Genomic DNA, 15,914 nt, shown 5'->3' with positions numbered 1-15,914 from the left:
GACACTTTGGGGTGTCAGGGCTGTCTCGAGTGGTGGCCCCAGGTTGAACTGGGGATCACCTTTGATACCTGCTCAACTCTTATTTTTTTTGCAGCTGTTTTTTCTGAGGTCAACCATTTAAGGCAATGGCAGTTCCTTGAGGTTGGGACCGCCATTGCACTTAAAGGGCCAGTAGCCACAGTGTTTTGTCCCACAGTGTTTGGTTGCAAGATAAAACAAAACTCCATACAGCTGCAATGTTATTTGGGGGGAGGGGCCCACTCTCACAATTACAACCCCCACAATAGTGGGAACCCTCCTGTGAAAAAACCTTGTGGCTTAGTGGCGCTAGGCCATAGATTGTAAGCACCCTGGGGATAGGGAAATACCTTCAGTACCTGAATATAATCTGCTTTGAAGTGCTGAAAAACGGAATATAAATTAAATAAATAGGCTGAAGGGGAACCTCTAAAGCTGTATCTCTTAGTGCCCTCGCTGTAGGGCCTGGGTTCATTACTTTCATAAAGCACTCAACCTGTTTACCAAGGAACCATTGTGGTTTTATGTTGTAATCTTTCTGTGACCACTTTTTTCTAGCTTGAAGATGATATAGTTGCCAAACAGAATTACTTCAGTACAATAAAGAATTTTGCACTACAGCTGTCTTCTGAAGACTGGATGATTTTGGAATTTTCTCAGTTGGGATTCATTGGTAAGAAAAATAAATATGCAAAAATTAAAGCAAAACATGAAAAACTTTATATAACATTACCTCATAGTATCTCCTTTACTGGCCTTGACAAAAGCAAAATTTTATGGCATCACGAGGTTAGAGGAAAAGTCTATGTCAGTTATTAACCAAGTAGACTTGGGGAAAGCCACTGCTTGTCCCTGGGTATAAGCAGCATGGAATCTATCTACTACTTGGGGTCCTGCCAGATACTTGTGACCTGGATTAGCAACTTTGGAAGTAGGATATGGGGCTTAATGGACCTAGTATGGCAGTTCTTATGTTCTTATGTAATAGTGCATGGAAATGAAATTATCCGAACTGAGGGATGGGATTGAACCTGCAGTGTCTTCCTGTTGCTTTGTACTTCTAGCTCCATGAAAAACAGGACTGCAGTTTGGCACTTTGAACCTTCATTCGCAGTTACCCAGATTTTCTTCTTTATATCCCCCTTTATATCCCTAGTCTGATCATTGTAGTGACATTCCTGGTCCAGGTCTATTCACCAGAGATCCTTCCAAAACCTTGCTATCATGAGCTTTGAATCCAGCCATTAGGGATCACCCTTAAGTAATAACCACAGTCCCCACAGCCACCTCCCAAGTGCTGTGAATGCTGCTTCTGCGACATTCACAGAAAACCTGGCTTGGAGATCAAACTGTGACTTTCTGCACTACCACTGAGCCACTGTGCTGGCCACCATTATCTGTTTTTTCTTTCTATGTGAAGCAGCATCTCAGTAGAGCTTTCATGCCCTAAATTTAATTTTTTGCATGGTGTGTTTTCTTTAGAAATACTATTATATTTAGATAAAATAGACAAAGGAAATTGTGGATGACATTTGATGGAGCATAGATTTTGTGAGACTGGAAAATTGGGCATCCAAATGGCAGATGAAATTTAATGTGGATAAGTGCAAGGTGATGCATATAGGGAAAAATAACCCATGCTATAATTACAAAATGTTGGGTTCCATATTAGGTGCTAGTATAGTTAGTATAGTATTTAAAAAAGGATTGGATAAGTTCTTGGAGGAGAAGTCCATTACCTGCTATTAAGTTCACTTAGAGAATAGCCACTGCCATTAGCAATGGTAACATGGACTAGACTTAGCTTTTGGGTACTTGCCAGGTTCTTATGGCCTGGATTGGCCACTGTTGGAAACAGGATGCTGGGCTTGATGGACCCTTGGTCTGACCCAGTATGGCATTTTCTTATGTTCTTATAGACGGTGCAGATCACTTCTAGAAGCTTTTGGTATACTCTGAGCATGTGTATGCCATTCCACCTCATGGATGTTGTACAGGGCTCCTTTAGTTTCCAATTTATTGTGGATAAAGGTGAAACAGTAGATGTAGTGTATTTGGATTTTCAGAAGGCATTTGACAAAGTCCTTCATGAGTAGCTTCTAAGAAAACTAAAAAGTCATGGGATAGGAGGCGATGTCTTTTTTCATGGATTACAAACTGGTTAAAAGACAGGAAACACAGTAGGATTAAATGGTCAATTTTCCTTGGAAAAGGGTAAACAGTGGAGTGCCTCGGGGATCTGTGCTTTTCAATATTTTTATAAATGATCTGGAAAGGAATATGACTATTGAGGTTATCAAATTTGCAGATACAAAATTATTCAGAGTAGTTAAATCACAAGCGGATTGTGATAAATTGCAGGATGACCTTGTGAGACTGGAAGATTGGGCATCCAAATGGCAGATGAAATTTAATGTGGACAAGTGCAAGGTGTTGCATATAGGGAAAAATAACCCTTGCTGTAGTTACACGATGTTAGGTTCCATATTAGGAGCTACCACCCAGGAAAAAGATCTAGGGATCATAGTGGATAATACTTTGAAATCGTCGGCTCAGTGTGCTGCAGCAGTCAAAAAAAGCAAACAGAATGTTAGGAATTATTAGGAAGGGAATAGTTAATAAAACGCAAAATGTCATAATGCCTCTATCGCTCCATGGTGAGACCGCACCTTGAATACTGTGTCCAATTCTGGTCGCCACATCTCATAAAAGATATAGTTGCGATGGAGAAGGTATAGAGAAGGGCGACCAAAATGATAAAGGGAATGGAGCAGCTTCCCTATGAGAAAAGGCTGAAGAGGTTAGCACTGTTCATCTTGGAGAAGATGGCTGATGGGGGATAATTTGGAGGTCTTTAAAATCATGAGAGGTCTTGAACAAGTAGATGTGAATTGGTTATTTACATTTTCAGATAATAGAAGGGCTAGGGGGCACTCCATGAAATTAGCAAGTAGCACATTTAAGATTAATCGGAGAAAATTCTTTTTCACTCAACGCACAATTAAGTTCTGAAATTTGTTGCCAGAGGATGTGGTTAGTGCAGTTAGTGTAGCTGGGTGTAAAAAAGGTTTGGAGAAGTTCATTAACTGCTATTAATCAAATTGACTTAGGGAATGGCCCCTGCTATTAGTTTAGTTTATTAGCATTTCTATACTGTTACATCAGACATGCCTTCACAACGGTTTACAAGTTAAAAACACAAGAAATACATTGTTTTGTTAAGATAGTAACAGCTAAAAACTACATAAGAGGAAAATTAAATAAATTAGCTGTTAGAGTAAAAGATAAAATCAAATAAAAATAAATCTAAAACAAAATATCAAATTGCATAAATATGAATAGCAGTAATGGTGCAATAAACTTAATTACTATAAACATAAAATAAGAATAAAAACAGAATTCATAGAGATAAAGCACATAATATATTCTGGTATTACTGGCATCAGTAGCATGGGATCTTCATGGTGTTTGGGTACTTGCCAGGTTCTTGTGGCCTGGTTTGGCCTCTGTTGGAAACAGGATGCTGGGCTTGATTGGCCCTTTGTCTGACCCAGCATGGCGATTTCTTATGTTCTTATGAGCCTAATAGTCACTTCTTACTCTGTGAGAAGTTTTTCAATTTTTTCACGTTTGTCATGGGGCCTCTCAGTTTACTAAATTTCACCCTTTCACTAAGTAGGTTTATAATTTTCTAGTTTTATTTTTCATGGATGGCTGTGTGCATTGACATCAGTATATTGAGTGGTATCTTTTTTTTCTAAAAATGTCATTTGATTTCATGTTAACATTTTGGCTGATGTACCAGAAAGAGAAGAGCGACAACAAAGATGTGTGCTCTACCTGGCAGATGACCATGATGTCTTGTAGTGTTCCAGGAGTAGGGAGAAGACTTCCAGAGCTTATAGAGAAGCTTTTAAAGAAAAACAAATCCGACCTATCAGCATTGATATTGGAGGCAATCACAGGAGCTCAAACACTGGTGGTACATTGACATCAAGGAAGTTTTGATCTTCCTGAACATCGACAGTCTACAGAGGCTATGGAGACAGTCCCTCCCCTAGCTCCCCACACCTGAAGAAATCAAAATATTCCACTTCATTAGAACTGGTATCAAGAAGTCCCAATGCCAGGCATCAGGCAAAGGTTGAGGCATCAGTCCCCATCACTGCATGATGTTGTGGCTGTAAATCCCATGAAGTGTTCCTATAGAAAGGACTGCTCACCTTCACATCAGTCTTGGGAGTTGCAGTAGCCTTCAAGGGCCCAGATTCCAGCCACAAGTCTTCCTCAAGTGTCCCAAGAAAATATCACTCCTCCAGCTTCCCATGCTCTATTGGCATCAGCATTTTTCAAGGAGGAATTGGAAAAAAGGTCTAAGTAATGTTGGATCGAAGGGATGCAAACTGGTTTATTGGCATCAAATCATCAGTGACCTTGTAAACTGGGGTCGAATCCCTGAAACTTATGGTATCTGGTGGAAGGACCCTGATGTGGTTCTTGGAGAGGCATTGGCATAGATGACTGCTGCACCAGTATTAATTTCCAGTGCATCAGAGAGGGAATCTTTTCCAAGCCACATACGTTCATCAGGATATAGACACCTACAGACAGAGTATCCTCATAGAGGCCTATTCTTTGCCAACTTTTGTTCCTGGCACAGAATATTGAGTATTCCTGGGAGTACACCCATAGAATTTGAGGACTACTTTAATCAGAAAAATTCCAAAAGGTCTCCTATCAGACTTCCCACCTTCACAGAAAGAAAGAGAAAGTTGTTTCTGGAGGATCTCTCCTTTGTTGATTTTGTAAAGGCAATGGTGGCAAAAATTCCATTTGATTTACAAGAGGAGGAGTCCAGAGCAAAAATGTTTGACGTCCTCTAATTTGTGAATTCCTCTAAAGAGATTGTGGCAGTGCCCATTCATGCCTGCAGGAGATGCTTATCAAAATGTGAGACACCCCCCCTCCATGATCCTTAAAATTCAGGGAATAACTAGTATCAAGTAGTAGAAAAAAATAGTGACTAGTCTGCAGCAACCATCAATTGTTCATGTACTTCTCCACCATGCATGAATGTACCTTAAAATCTTTATCTTTTAATTTTTATTAAAATCAAATACGTTAATGAAATGAATTTTTGTAAAAGGGGGAGACCTCAGTACTGGTAAGATATTTGATTTAACAGATTCCCCATGTCCAGTCGTTGCAATCATAGGGCTTGCCACCTCTTTTGTTTTTTTACATATTTTTCATAAAATCTGTGTATTCAATTGATCCTGCCACTCTGTGTGTCATTTTGTTTCTTTTTTTAAGCACATTCGAATGGCACTAATCTCAATCAAAACCAGTGTCTGCTTCACGTGAGATTCAAAGACTTAATTTAAAACAACCGGAGACTGAAATGTCTTGCCAGTGATCATAATTCAGCAATAATGCCCAACATATTACTTTAGAGCGGAGACATCCGTGTCTTCATTGCATTTTCAATATTTGTATTTATATTGGACCGGACGTGAATAAATTATGCACTTATCTTTTCATTTGTGTCTTAATGGTGTTCCTGTATTTCTATACACCAGATGCTTTTTTCAAGACGCTCAGTTTCCTCAGCCGCCAACATTGTCAACGTTTCGCAAACGCTGCATCAGGGTAGATTAATCATATCAGCAACCTTCCATCTCTGTTAGTCTGGCTTAGTTTCTGTTAAATCAGATATCTTACCAGTAAGGTCTCCCCTTTTACAAAAATTCATTTCATACGAACAAAAGAAATTGCCATGCTGGATCAGACCAAGGGTCCATCAAGCCCACCATCCTGTTTCCAACAGAGGCCAAACCAGGCCACAAGAACCTGGCAATTACCCAAACACTAAGAAGATCGCATGCTACTGATGCAATTAATAGCAGTGGCTATTCCCTAAGTAAACTTGATTAATAGCAGTTAATGGACTTCTCCTCCAAGAACTTATCCAAACCTTTTTTGAACCCAGCTACACTAACTGCACTAACCACATCCTCTGGCAACAAATTCCAGAGCTTTATTGTGCGCTGAGTGAAAAAGAATTTTCTCCGATTAGTCTTAAATGTGCTACTTGCTAACTTCATGGAATGCCCCCTAGTCCTTCTATTATTGGAAAGTGTAAATAACAGAATCACATCTACTCGTTCGAGACTTCTCATGATCTTAAAGACCTCTATCATATCCCCCCTCAGCCGTCTCTTCTCCAAGCTGAACAGCCCTAACTTCTTCAGCCTTTCATCATAGGGGAGCTGTTCCATCCCCTTTATCATTTTGGTTGCCCTTCTCTGTACCTTCTCCATCGCAACTATATCTTTTTTGAGATGCAGTGACCAGAATTGTACACAGTATTCAAGGTGCGGTCTCACCATGGAGCGATTATAGAGGCATTATGACATTTTCCGTCTTATTAACCATTCCCTTCCTAATAATTCCTAACATTCTGTTTGCTTTTTTGATTGCTGCAGCACACTGAGCTGACGATTTTAAAGTATTATCCACTATGATGCATAGATCTTTTTCTTGGGTGGTAGGTTCCAAATTAGGAGCTAACATCGTGTAACTACAGCAACAGTTATTTTTCCCTATATGCAACACCTTGCACTTGTCCACATTAAATTTCATCTGCCATTTGGATGCCCAATCTTCCAGTCTTGCAAGGTCCTCCTGTAATGTATCAAGGTCTGCTTGTGATTTAACTACTCTAATTTTGTACCATCCGCAAATTTGATAACCTCATTCGTCGTATTCCTTTCCAGCTCATTTATATATATACTAGCCTTAATGCCCGTTAAAACGAGCGAGATTTGCAATGCTCCGGCTGTCCCAACTCCCTCCCCCCTTCCCTGGCAGCAGCGGAGGGACAGGCTCAGGCTTTGTCGGTCTGACCGACCTTCCCCCCCCCCCCCCCCACAGCACCACGAAGGGCCGGAGGCGGCGGTGGTGGTGGCAGAAGCTGCAGCGGTGGCCGAGGGGGATCTCGCGAGGCATCTCACGGCTGTCCCAGCTCCCTCCCCCCTTCCCCAGCATCGGAGGGACGATCCTGTGCATGCGCCGGCCGTCCCAGTTCCCTCCCCCCTTTCCCGGTGTCAGAGGGATGATCACTCTGCCTTGGGGCGTCAAATCAGCACATCCATCGGAGCTATCTCTTCCACGCATGCGCAGCCCATCGGACCCAGCCGCTCTCTACTGCACATTCGCGGCACGTCTGTCCAGGCTCCCTTATAAGTATGATTGAAAAGCACCGGTCCAAGTACAAATCCCTGAGGCACTCCACTGTTTACCCTTTTCCACTGAGAAAATTGACCATTTAATCCTACTCTCTGTTTCCTGTCTTTTAACCAGTTTGTAATCCATGAAAGGACGTCTCCTATCCCATGACTTTAGTTTTCTTAGAAGCCTCTCATGAGGGACTTTGTCAAACGCCTTCTGAAAATCCAAATACACTACATCTCTCAGTTCACCTTTATCCACATGTTTATTAACCCCTTCAAAAAAATGAAGCAGATTTGATAGGCAAGACTTGCCTTGGGTAAATCCATGTTGACTGTGTTCAATTAAACCATGTCTTTCTATATGCTCTATGATTTTGATCTTGAGAATAGTTTACACTATTTTTCCTGGCACTGAAGTCAGGCTCACTGGTCTATAGTTACCCGGATCGCCCCTGGTGCCTTTTTTAAATATTGGGGTTACATTGGCCACCTTCCAGTCTTCAGGTACAATGGATGATTTTAATGATAGGTTACACATTTTAACTAATAGATCAGAATTTCATTTTTTAGTTCCTTCTGTACCCTAGGATGCATACCATCCTGTCCAGTGATTTGCTACTCTTTAGTTTGTCAATCTGGCCTACTACATCTTCCAGGTTCACAGTGATTTCGTTCAGTTCGTCTGACTCATTATCCCTGAAAACCATCTCCGGAACTGGTATCTCCCCAACATCCTCATTAGTAAACACGAAGCAAAGAATTCATGTAGTCTTTCTGCAATGGCCTTATCTTCCCTAAGAGCCCCTTTAACCTCTCGGTCATCTAATGGTCTAACCGACTCCCTCATAGGTTTCTTGCTTCGGATATATTTTTTAAAGTTTTTATGAGTAAATTCTCTCTTCGCCTGTCTTATCAGTGTTTTACACTTAACTTGACAATGCTTATGTTTTATCCTATTTTCATCAGATGGATCCTTCTTCCAATTTTGAAGGATGTTTTTTGGCTAAAATAGCCTCTTTCACCTCACCTTTTAACCATGATGGTAATCGTTTTGCCTTCATTCCACCTTTCTTAATGTGTGGAATACATATGGACTGCACCTCTAGGATTGTATTTTTAAACAATGTCCAAGCCTGTTCAACACTTTTAACCTTTGCAGCTGCAACTTTCAGTTTTTTTTCTAACTATTTTCCTCATTTTATCAAAGTTTCCTGTTTGAAAGTTTAGTGTTAGAGCTGCAGATTTACTTATTGTCCCTCTTCCAGATATTAGTTTAAATTTGATCATGTTATGATCACTGTTGCCAAGTGGCTCCACCACCGTTACCTCTCTCACCAAATCCTGCGTTTCACTAAGAATTAAATCTAAAATACGTCAGAGAATATTTTGTGGGGGGGAAGGGTTGAGGTTTTATATTATCTTAGAAACTTGGATGCTCAGCATAATTAGAAATAGATACAGATCATGGGAGTAATTTTCAAAAGAATTAGTGTGCTTAAAACTGGATTTTACATGTGTAAAGGCACTTTACATGTGTGCTCTACCTCGCGGATGACCATGATGTCTTGTAGTGTTCCAGAGAAAATTTTGAAAATTGCATGTAAATGCAGTTTTGAAAATCCTATTGAAAATTACCTCCTATGTGTATTGGAAACACAGCAAATTGCCCACCGAGAAGCTCTTGGTCTGCTTCTCGACATCAGGAGCTGCTACAAAAGGAACTTCCCTCCATCTTAGAGGTAGTTAGCTTATCTGGGTTTAATAAAAGTTTGTGAAAGTTCCTGGAGAAGAAATCCATAAACTATTAGTCAAGTTGACTAAAAGTTTATTAACCCCTTCATTTTCTTGAAGGAGTTAATAAATGTGGATAAAAGTGAACCAGTAGATGTGTATTTGGAATTTCAGAAGGCGTTTGACAAAGTCCCTCATGAGAGGCTTCTAAGAAAACTAAAAATTCATGGGATAGGAGGCAGTGTTTTTTCGTGGATTGCAAACTGGTTAAAAGACAGGAAACAGAGTAGGATTAAATGGTCAATTTTATCAGTGGAAAAGGGTAAACAGTAGAGTGCCTCATAGATCTGTACTTGGATTGTATTCCTTTTCAATATATTTATAAATGATCTGAACAGTTCCCCTCTGAGGAAAGGCTAAAGAGGTTAGGGCTGTTCAGCTTGGAGAAGAGATGGCTAAGGGGGGATATGAGCAGTCTAGAATGGGTAGATGTGAATTGATTTTTTGCTCTTTCGGACAATAGAAGGACTAGGGGGCATTCTATGAAGTTAGCAAGTAGCACATTTAAAACTAATTGGAGAAAATTATTTTTCACTCAACACACAATTAAGCTCTGGAATTTGTTGCCAGAGGATGTGGTTAGTGCGGATAGTGTAGATGGGTTTAAAAAAGGTTTGGATAAGTTCCTGGAGAAGTCCATTAACTGCTATTCCCTGTACGTACCGGATCAGTCTAGATTCCTGGTTTTGCCTCTGCACCAGCAAATGGAGACAGAGTAAGATTTGACTGGCTCTGCCATATATACCAGGGTGCCACCCACAGCCAGCCAGTATTACTCTGTCTCCAGCAGGTGGTCTGGATGCTCCACTCACAGTCTGGTTTAAAAAAAAAAAAAAAACGGGGAGATACGTAGATTTGATTTTGTATTATTAGGTGCCTTGAATTAAGTTCGTTCTTTTTCTTTGAAAAAAAAAAAAAAGATTGTTGCTTCGGTCGTGGCTCCGATCGAGGGGGGGAGGGGGGAATGGTGATTTTCCTCCCTCCCTCTCCCCGCAGCCGACTGGATGACTATGCTGGAATGGATTCAGAAGGTTCCTCTTCGTTCTTTTCTTCAGATTTTATTTTAGCCATGCACAGAGCCTTTATGACTCGCAAGGCCTTAAAGAGACAGGCTCCTAAGTCTGGAAGCTTCGAGGACCGCCTCCCCCAGCCAAGAGGCAGAGCCAGACACTGGACCCGGGGAGAGCATCCAAGGCTCAATGTCCTTTACGGGCTATTCCACCCCGGGAGGATTCAGACTCTGTTTCGGAGTCCCCAGATCCAGATGATCCAGAAGAGACTACCCTGCCCCCAAGGGGAGTCGAAGGAGTATGCGACCACACTCAGGGATCTGTGCGGCAGAGTCAAGTCACTGAGGGTGACCATCCTAAGGTGGTCCACTTGTTCCGTAGGGATGAACTGGGTCCCCTAATTCCTGCAATCCTGGAAGAGTTAGGGATTGCAGCACCGCCAGAGGAGATTCGTTTGGACTCGATGGACCCAGTATTATTGGGCCTGAGTGGTCCTCCTACAGCCTTTCCCTTCCATTTTTCAGCTACGGACTTGCTTTTTCGTGAATGGGATACTCCAGATTTGGAGTTGAAGGTCACGAAGGCTATGGATAAACCATATCCTCTTCCAGAGGATGCTTTGGAGATGCTTCGGGTTCCGAAGGTGGTTTCTGCGGTGACGAAAAGGACTACCATTCCGATTACGGGGGCTACAGCTCTTAAAGACCTTCAAGATCGGAAATTAGAGGTGTAGCTTAAGAAGATCTTTGAAGTTTCTACCCTAGGAGTCTGGGCGGCGATGTGTAGTAGTTTTGCCCTGAGAGCGGGGCTTCGCTGGGTGCAACAATTGTTAGCCAATGAGGGCCTTTCAGAAGAAGAAGCGCGACAGGCAGGCCGTCTCGAAGTGGTAGTGGCCTATAGTGCTGATGCCCTTCATGATCTTCTGCGCACTTCAGCTCGCTCCATGGTCTCGGCAGTATCGGCATGCGGGCTGTTGTGGTTGCTGACGGATGGGGCCTCCAAATCCCGTTTGGGTTCCTTGCCCTTTAAAGGGAAACTTCTTTTTGGGAAAGAACTGGAGGATATGATTCAGTCACTGGGCGAGAATAAGGTTCACCGCCTGCCAGAGGACAGGACGCGATCCAGGGGATCCTTCTCTGCACGATCCCGATTTTGAGGGTCTCGCAAGTCTCGACCGGCTCGTACCACCACTTCTTCCTTTCGTCCCATGCCAACAGTCTTGGTCCCAGACCTCTCGTGGCTGGCACTTCGGTAGACCTGGAGTTTCCCAGACGTCTTCAGGTGGGAAGCCTGCACAATGATGTCAGGCCGGTCCTTTCCTCTGTACCAAAGGTAGGGGGCATATTGTCTCTGTTTTTACGAGGAATGGACCACAATCACGTCGGACCAGTGAGTGCTCTCAGTGATAAAACACGGCTACACTTTAGATTTTGCACGCCATCCCAGCCTGAGTTTCCTAATATCTCCATGCAGATATGCCGCAAAAAGGCAAGTGGTCAAACTCACTTTGTATTGTCTTCTGGACCTGGGGGCAATCGTTCCGGTATCTCCCCCCAGAAACAGCGAAAGGGACATTATTTCATATACTTTGTAGTTTCAAAAAGGAGGGTTCCTTCAGACTCATCCTTGACCTCAAGCGTGTCAACAGATGTCTGCGGATACCCTGCTTTCGCATGGAGACATTACGGTCGGTCATTGCTTCCGTTTGGCCGGGAGAGTTTCTGGTTTCGCTAGACCTGTCAGAGGCGTATCTGCACATTGGGATCAGACAGGACCACCAGAAATATCTGAGATTTTTCGTCCTAGGGAACCACTACCAGTTTCAAGCGCTACCATTCGGTCTTGCGACAGCTCCCAGAATGTTTACCAAGATTATGGTGGTGGTGGCAGCTCAACTTCGCCAGGAAGGCTTGCTGGTGCACCCATACTTGGATGATTGGTTGATTCGGGCGAAGTCCGAAAGACTGTGTCACTCGGCAATCCAACGGGTGCTACAGGTGCTGAAGTCTCTCGGTTGGGTGGTCAACGGCCAAAAGTCACCTAGTCCCATTCCAGTCGTTGGAGTTTTTGGGAGCCTTGTTCGACACCCGTCAGGGAAGAGTTTACCTTTCATTGGATCGAGGGCTCAAGCTGCAGGGCCAAGTATTGACCCTGCTTCAACTACACATCCCGATGGTCTGGGATTACTTACAGGTAATTGGTTCCATAGCTTTTACGTTGGAATTGGTCCCGTGGTCATTTGCGCACATGAGGCTTTTACAATCGGCCCTGCTTTCCCGTTGGAGTCCCATTTCCGAACAGTTCTACCTTCCCCTGCCCTTAACTGAGTCCGCCCGTTCCAGTCTAGGGTGGTGGCTGTGTTAGGACAACCTGCACAAGGGTGTTCCACTGACGGTGCCAAAATGGACGGTGGTCACCACGGATGCCAGCCTTTCTGGTTGGGGAGCCATTTGTTTGCGACAGTCGGCTCAGGGACTCTGGTCTCCAGCGGAGTCTCGGTGGTCGATCAACTGCTTGGAAACCAGTGCAGTTCACCTAGCCCTGCAGACTTTTCTTCCTATCATTCACGGGAAGTCGGTAAGAGTGCTGTCCGACAATGCGACCACAGCGTACATCAATAGGCAGGGTGGAACCAGGAGTCGGCCGGTGGCACTGGAAGCTTGACTGTTGATCCAGTGGGCGGAGCTTCACCTATCTGCCTTAGCTGCATCCCACATTGCAGGGGTCGACAATGTACACGCAAATTTTCTGAGTCGAAATCAGCTCGACCCCGGAGAGTGGGAGCTAGCAGACAGGGCTTATCCACTCATCTGCAACAGATGGGGCATGCCGTGCATGGATCTCAAGGCGACTTTCAAGAATGCCAAAGCTCCTCGCTGCTTTGCTTGTCGCAGGGACACAGGGGCAGAGGGCATGGATGCTCTAGCTTTGACCTGGCTGACGTCTGTTCTGCTGTACGTTTTTCCACCTTGGCCTCTAATCTGCAAAGTACTTCATTGCATAGAGACACACCCGTTGGATGTGATCCTGGTAGCTCCCGAGTTGCCCCGTCGGCCATGGTTCGCGGATCTGCTCAATTTGGTGGTCGACGGTCCGCTGCGCTTCTCGCTTCTTCCGAACCTTCTTCATCAGGGTCCCGTTTGTTTCGATCAGGTAGATCGCTTTTGTCTAGCGGCATGGCATTTCAGAGGAGGCATCTGAAAGGTAAAGGTTACTCGGATACGGTCGTGACCACTCTCCTCATGTCGCACAAGGTGTCTACTTCCCTCTCTTATGTACGGGTTTGGAGGATTTTCGAGTCATGGTGCGTTTCATGTCAGATTGCTCCCACTCGGGCGTCGGTATCCAGCATTCTAGCTTTCTTCCAGGATGGTTTGTCCAAGGGCTTATCCTGTATTTCCTTGCGGGTACAGGTGGCAGCCCTGGGCTGTTTGCGTGGTTCTATAGATGGGGTGGCATTGGCGGCGCATCCTGATGTCTCGCGATTTCTTCACAGGGCAAAACATTTGCGGCCACAGGTGCGTCTTCCATGTCCATCCTGGAATTTGAATGTTGTCCTTAAGGCTTTGTGTGCGCTTCCTTTTGAACCATTGAAGAGGGCGACTCTGAAAGACCTCACATTGAAGGTGGTATTTTTGGTAGCAATTTCCTCGGCACATCGGGTCTCTGAATTGCAGGCGTTATGCCGGAAGCCTTTCTTGAGGATCTCAGATTCCGGGGTTAGTTTATGGACTCTGCCATCCTTTCTTCCAAAAGTAGTGTCCTCTTTTCCTTTGAATCAGTCCGTAGAACTTCCTTCCTTTTCTGATTTGGATCGGTCGGATCCTCTTTACAAGGAGTTGAGAAAATTGGATGTTTGAAGGGCACTTCTGCGTTATCTGGAAGTTACTAATGCTTTTAGGGCCTCTGATCACCTCTTTGTTCTCTGGAATAGACAAAGCGGGGTAATATGGCCTCCAAGACCACGATCGCATGGTGGTTGAAAGAGACCATTAACTCTGCTTACTTGCTTTCTGGAAAGCCATTACCGATAGGGCTCAAGGCACATTCCACTCGATCCCAGGCAGCTTCCTGGGCTGAGTGTCATCAAATGTCCCCACAGGAGATTTGCAGAGCAGCCACTTGGAAATCGTTGCATACTTTTGCGCGTCATTACAGGCTCGATGTGCAAGATCCGAGCGGGGCAAATTTCGGGGTAGGCGTGTTGAGAGCGGGCCTCTCCGGTTCCCATCCCACGTAGGTGCAAGCTCTGGTACATCCCGGGAGTCTGGACTGATCCGGTAAGTACAGGGAAAAAAAATTAGGTCTTACCTTCGATAATTTTCATTCCTGTAGTACGAAGGATCAGTCCAGAGTCCCACCATCTGTGTGCATCAAAGTTTGGGAGAGTCCGCTGCTGCTATTTGTTTGTGTTGTCCTCTGGTCTGCGGATTTTCCTGCTGTTCATACCCTTATTTACAGGTCTGGTTTTTCTTGTTGGGGTCAGTGATCCATCTGTTCAGTTACGTTTCCTGTAGATAGTTAGTTTGGTTGAGAATCATTCTGCTTTGACATGGTGTAATACTGGCCATGGGTGGCACCCTGGTATATATGGCAGAGCCAGTCAAATTTTGCTCTATCTCCATCTGCTGGTGCGGAGGCAAAACCAGGAGTCTGGACTGATCCTTGGTACTACAGGAACGAAAATTATCGAAGGTAAGACCTAATTTTCTTTTAATCAAGTTGACTTAGGGAATAGCCTGTGCTATTACTAGCATCATTAGTATGAGAACTATTTTAGTATTTGGGTACTTGCCAGATACTTGTATCCTGGATTGGCCATGATTGGAAACCCTCAGTCTGACCCAGTATGGCAATTTGTGTTATCACCTCTGCTGATAGGAAATTACAATTAGGCTACTTTCCATCTAGCTGTATATGAAGAACAGTTAAGACCAGGGGGACAGAATTAAAGTTTATCTGCACTGTAATTGACTCTTGTTTGTTTTTAGATTTAGCTTACACCTCAAAATATTTTCAACATAGCTAATTAAAGCTATGTTGAATATATTTTGAGGGAAAATATACATACAATTCCTGCCCTAAATATTTTGTGCTTGAGTTAACAGCATTTTAAAGAAAAAATTCCTACTGTTCTCAGAAGCTAAAATTGAGATTTAATTTAAAGTTATGCTACGTAATTGTCATACTATAAATGGTCATTATAGCTTAATTCCTTTGTTTTTTTGGGATATACTACTATTTCTTCCCGTTTATTTATTTTTTTGCTGCTGTTGATAAAGTTTCAAATATTGCATTACATTTGGGGAAATGGTTTCTATATAATCTATCAATATTGAATAAATAATCTAATGGCATTTATCCAGTGTAATTAAAATGAATGTGGAACTTGATGTCACTCTCATTCTATCAACATACATGTATTACATGAGAGAACATATGTAATGAAACAACACAGCAATAATAATACAAACAATATAGCAAAAATTTTTAATACATTGAATACATAATGGTACTCAAAGACTATATAATATCCAATATCAAAACAATACATATATGATGATAGTGTACAATGTCCAAAATCTGATACTGATCACATAATAATTTATAACACTCCTTGATACTTAAAGGCACTTACTCATCATAATAATCTACATACAGTCCTTATCACTTTAAAGCACATACTGTACCAATATGCAACACTTATCACTTACCTGCAGTAGAGTTTGTAGTGGATTCACCGGTTGATATATTGTTTTGGGGAGTTCTGAGAGCAAGAGCTGTGCCTTTAATTTATTGAAGCATACACCAATAGGAAGTTGAAGCAGTGAAGTGAATTGTGATCATATACATTGTGAGAGTG

General features: G+C 43.1%; 1 protein-coding gene across 3 annotated transcripts in view; it reads left to right on the top strand.

Annotated features, from left to right (window-relative positions):
- The window catches only part of MGAT4A (alpha-1,3-mannosyl-glycoprotein 4-beta-N-acetylglucosaminyltransferase A), a 359,679-nt gene that overhangs the window by 133,693 nt on the left and 210,072 nt on the right, over positions 1-15,914 (top strand). For all 3 annotated transcript variants that reach the window (XM_029604768.1, XM_029604767.1, XM_029604769.1), the window contains exon 8: positions 577-691. In XM_029604768.1, coding sequence (XP_029460628.1) covers positions 577-691 — 115 coding nt within the window. The remainder of the gene's footprint in view (positions 1-576; positions 692-15,914) is intronic.

This window comes from Rhinatrema bivittatum, chromosome 5 (assembly GCF_901001135.1).
Source record: "Rhinatrema bivittatum chromosome 5, aRhiBiv1.1, whole genome shotgun sequence".
In the NCBI taxonomy this organism is placed as follows: Eukaryota; Metazoa; Chordata; class Amphibia; order Gymnophiona; family Rhinatrematidae; genus Rhinatrema; species Rhinatrema bivittatum.
The sequence above is the reverse complement of the archived record's forward strand: the minus strand, read 5'-3'. Positions and strand labels throughout refer to the sequence as shown.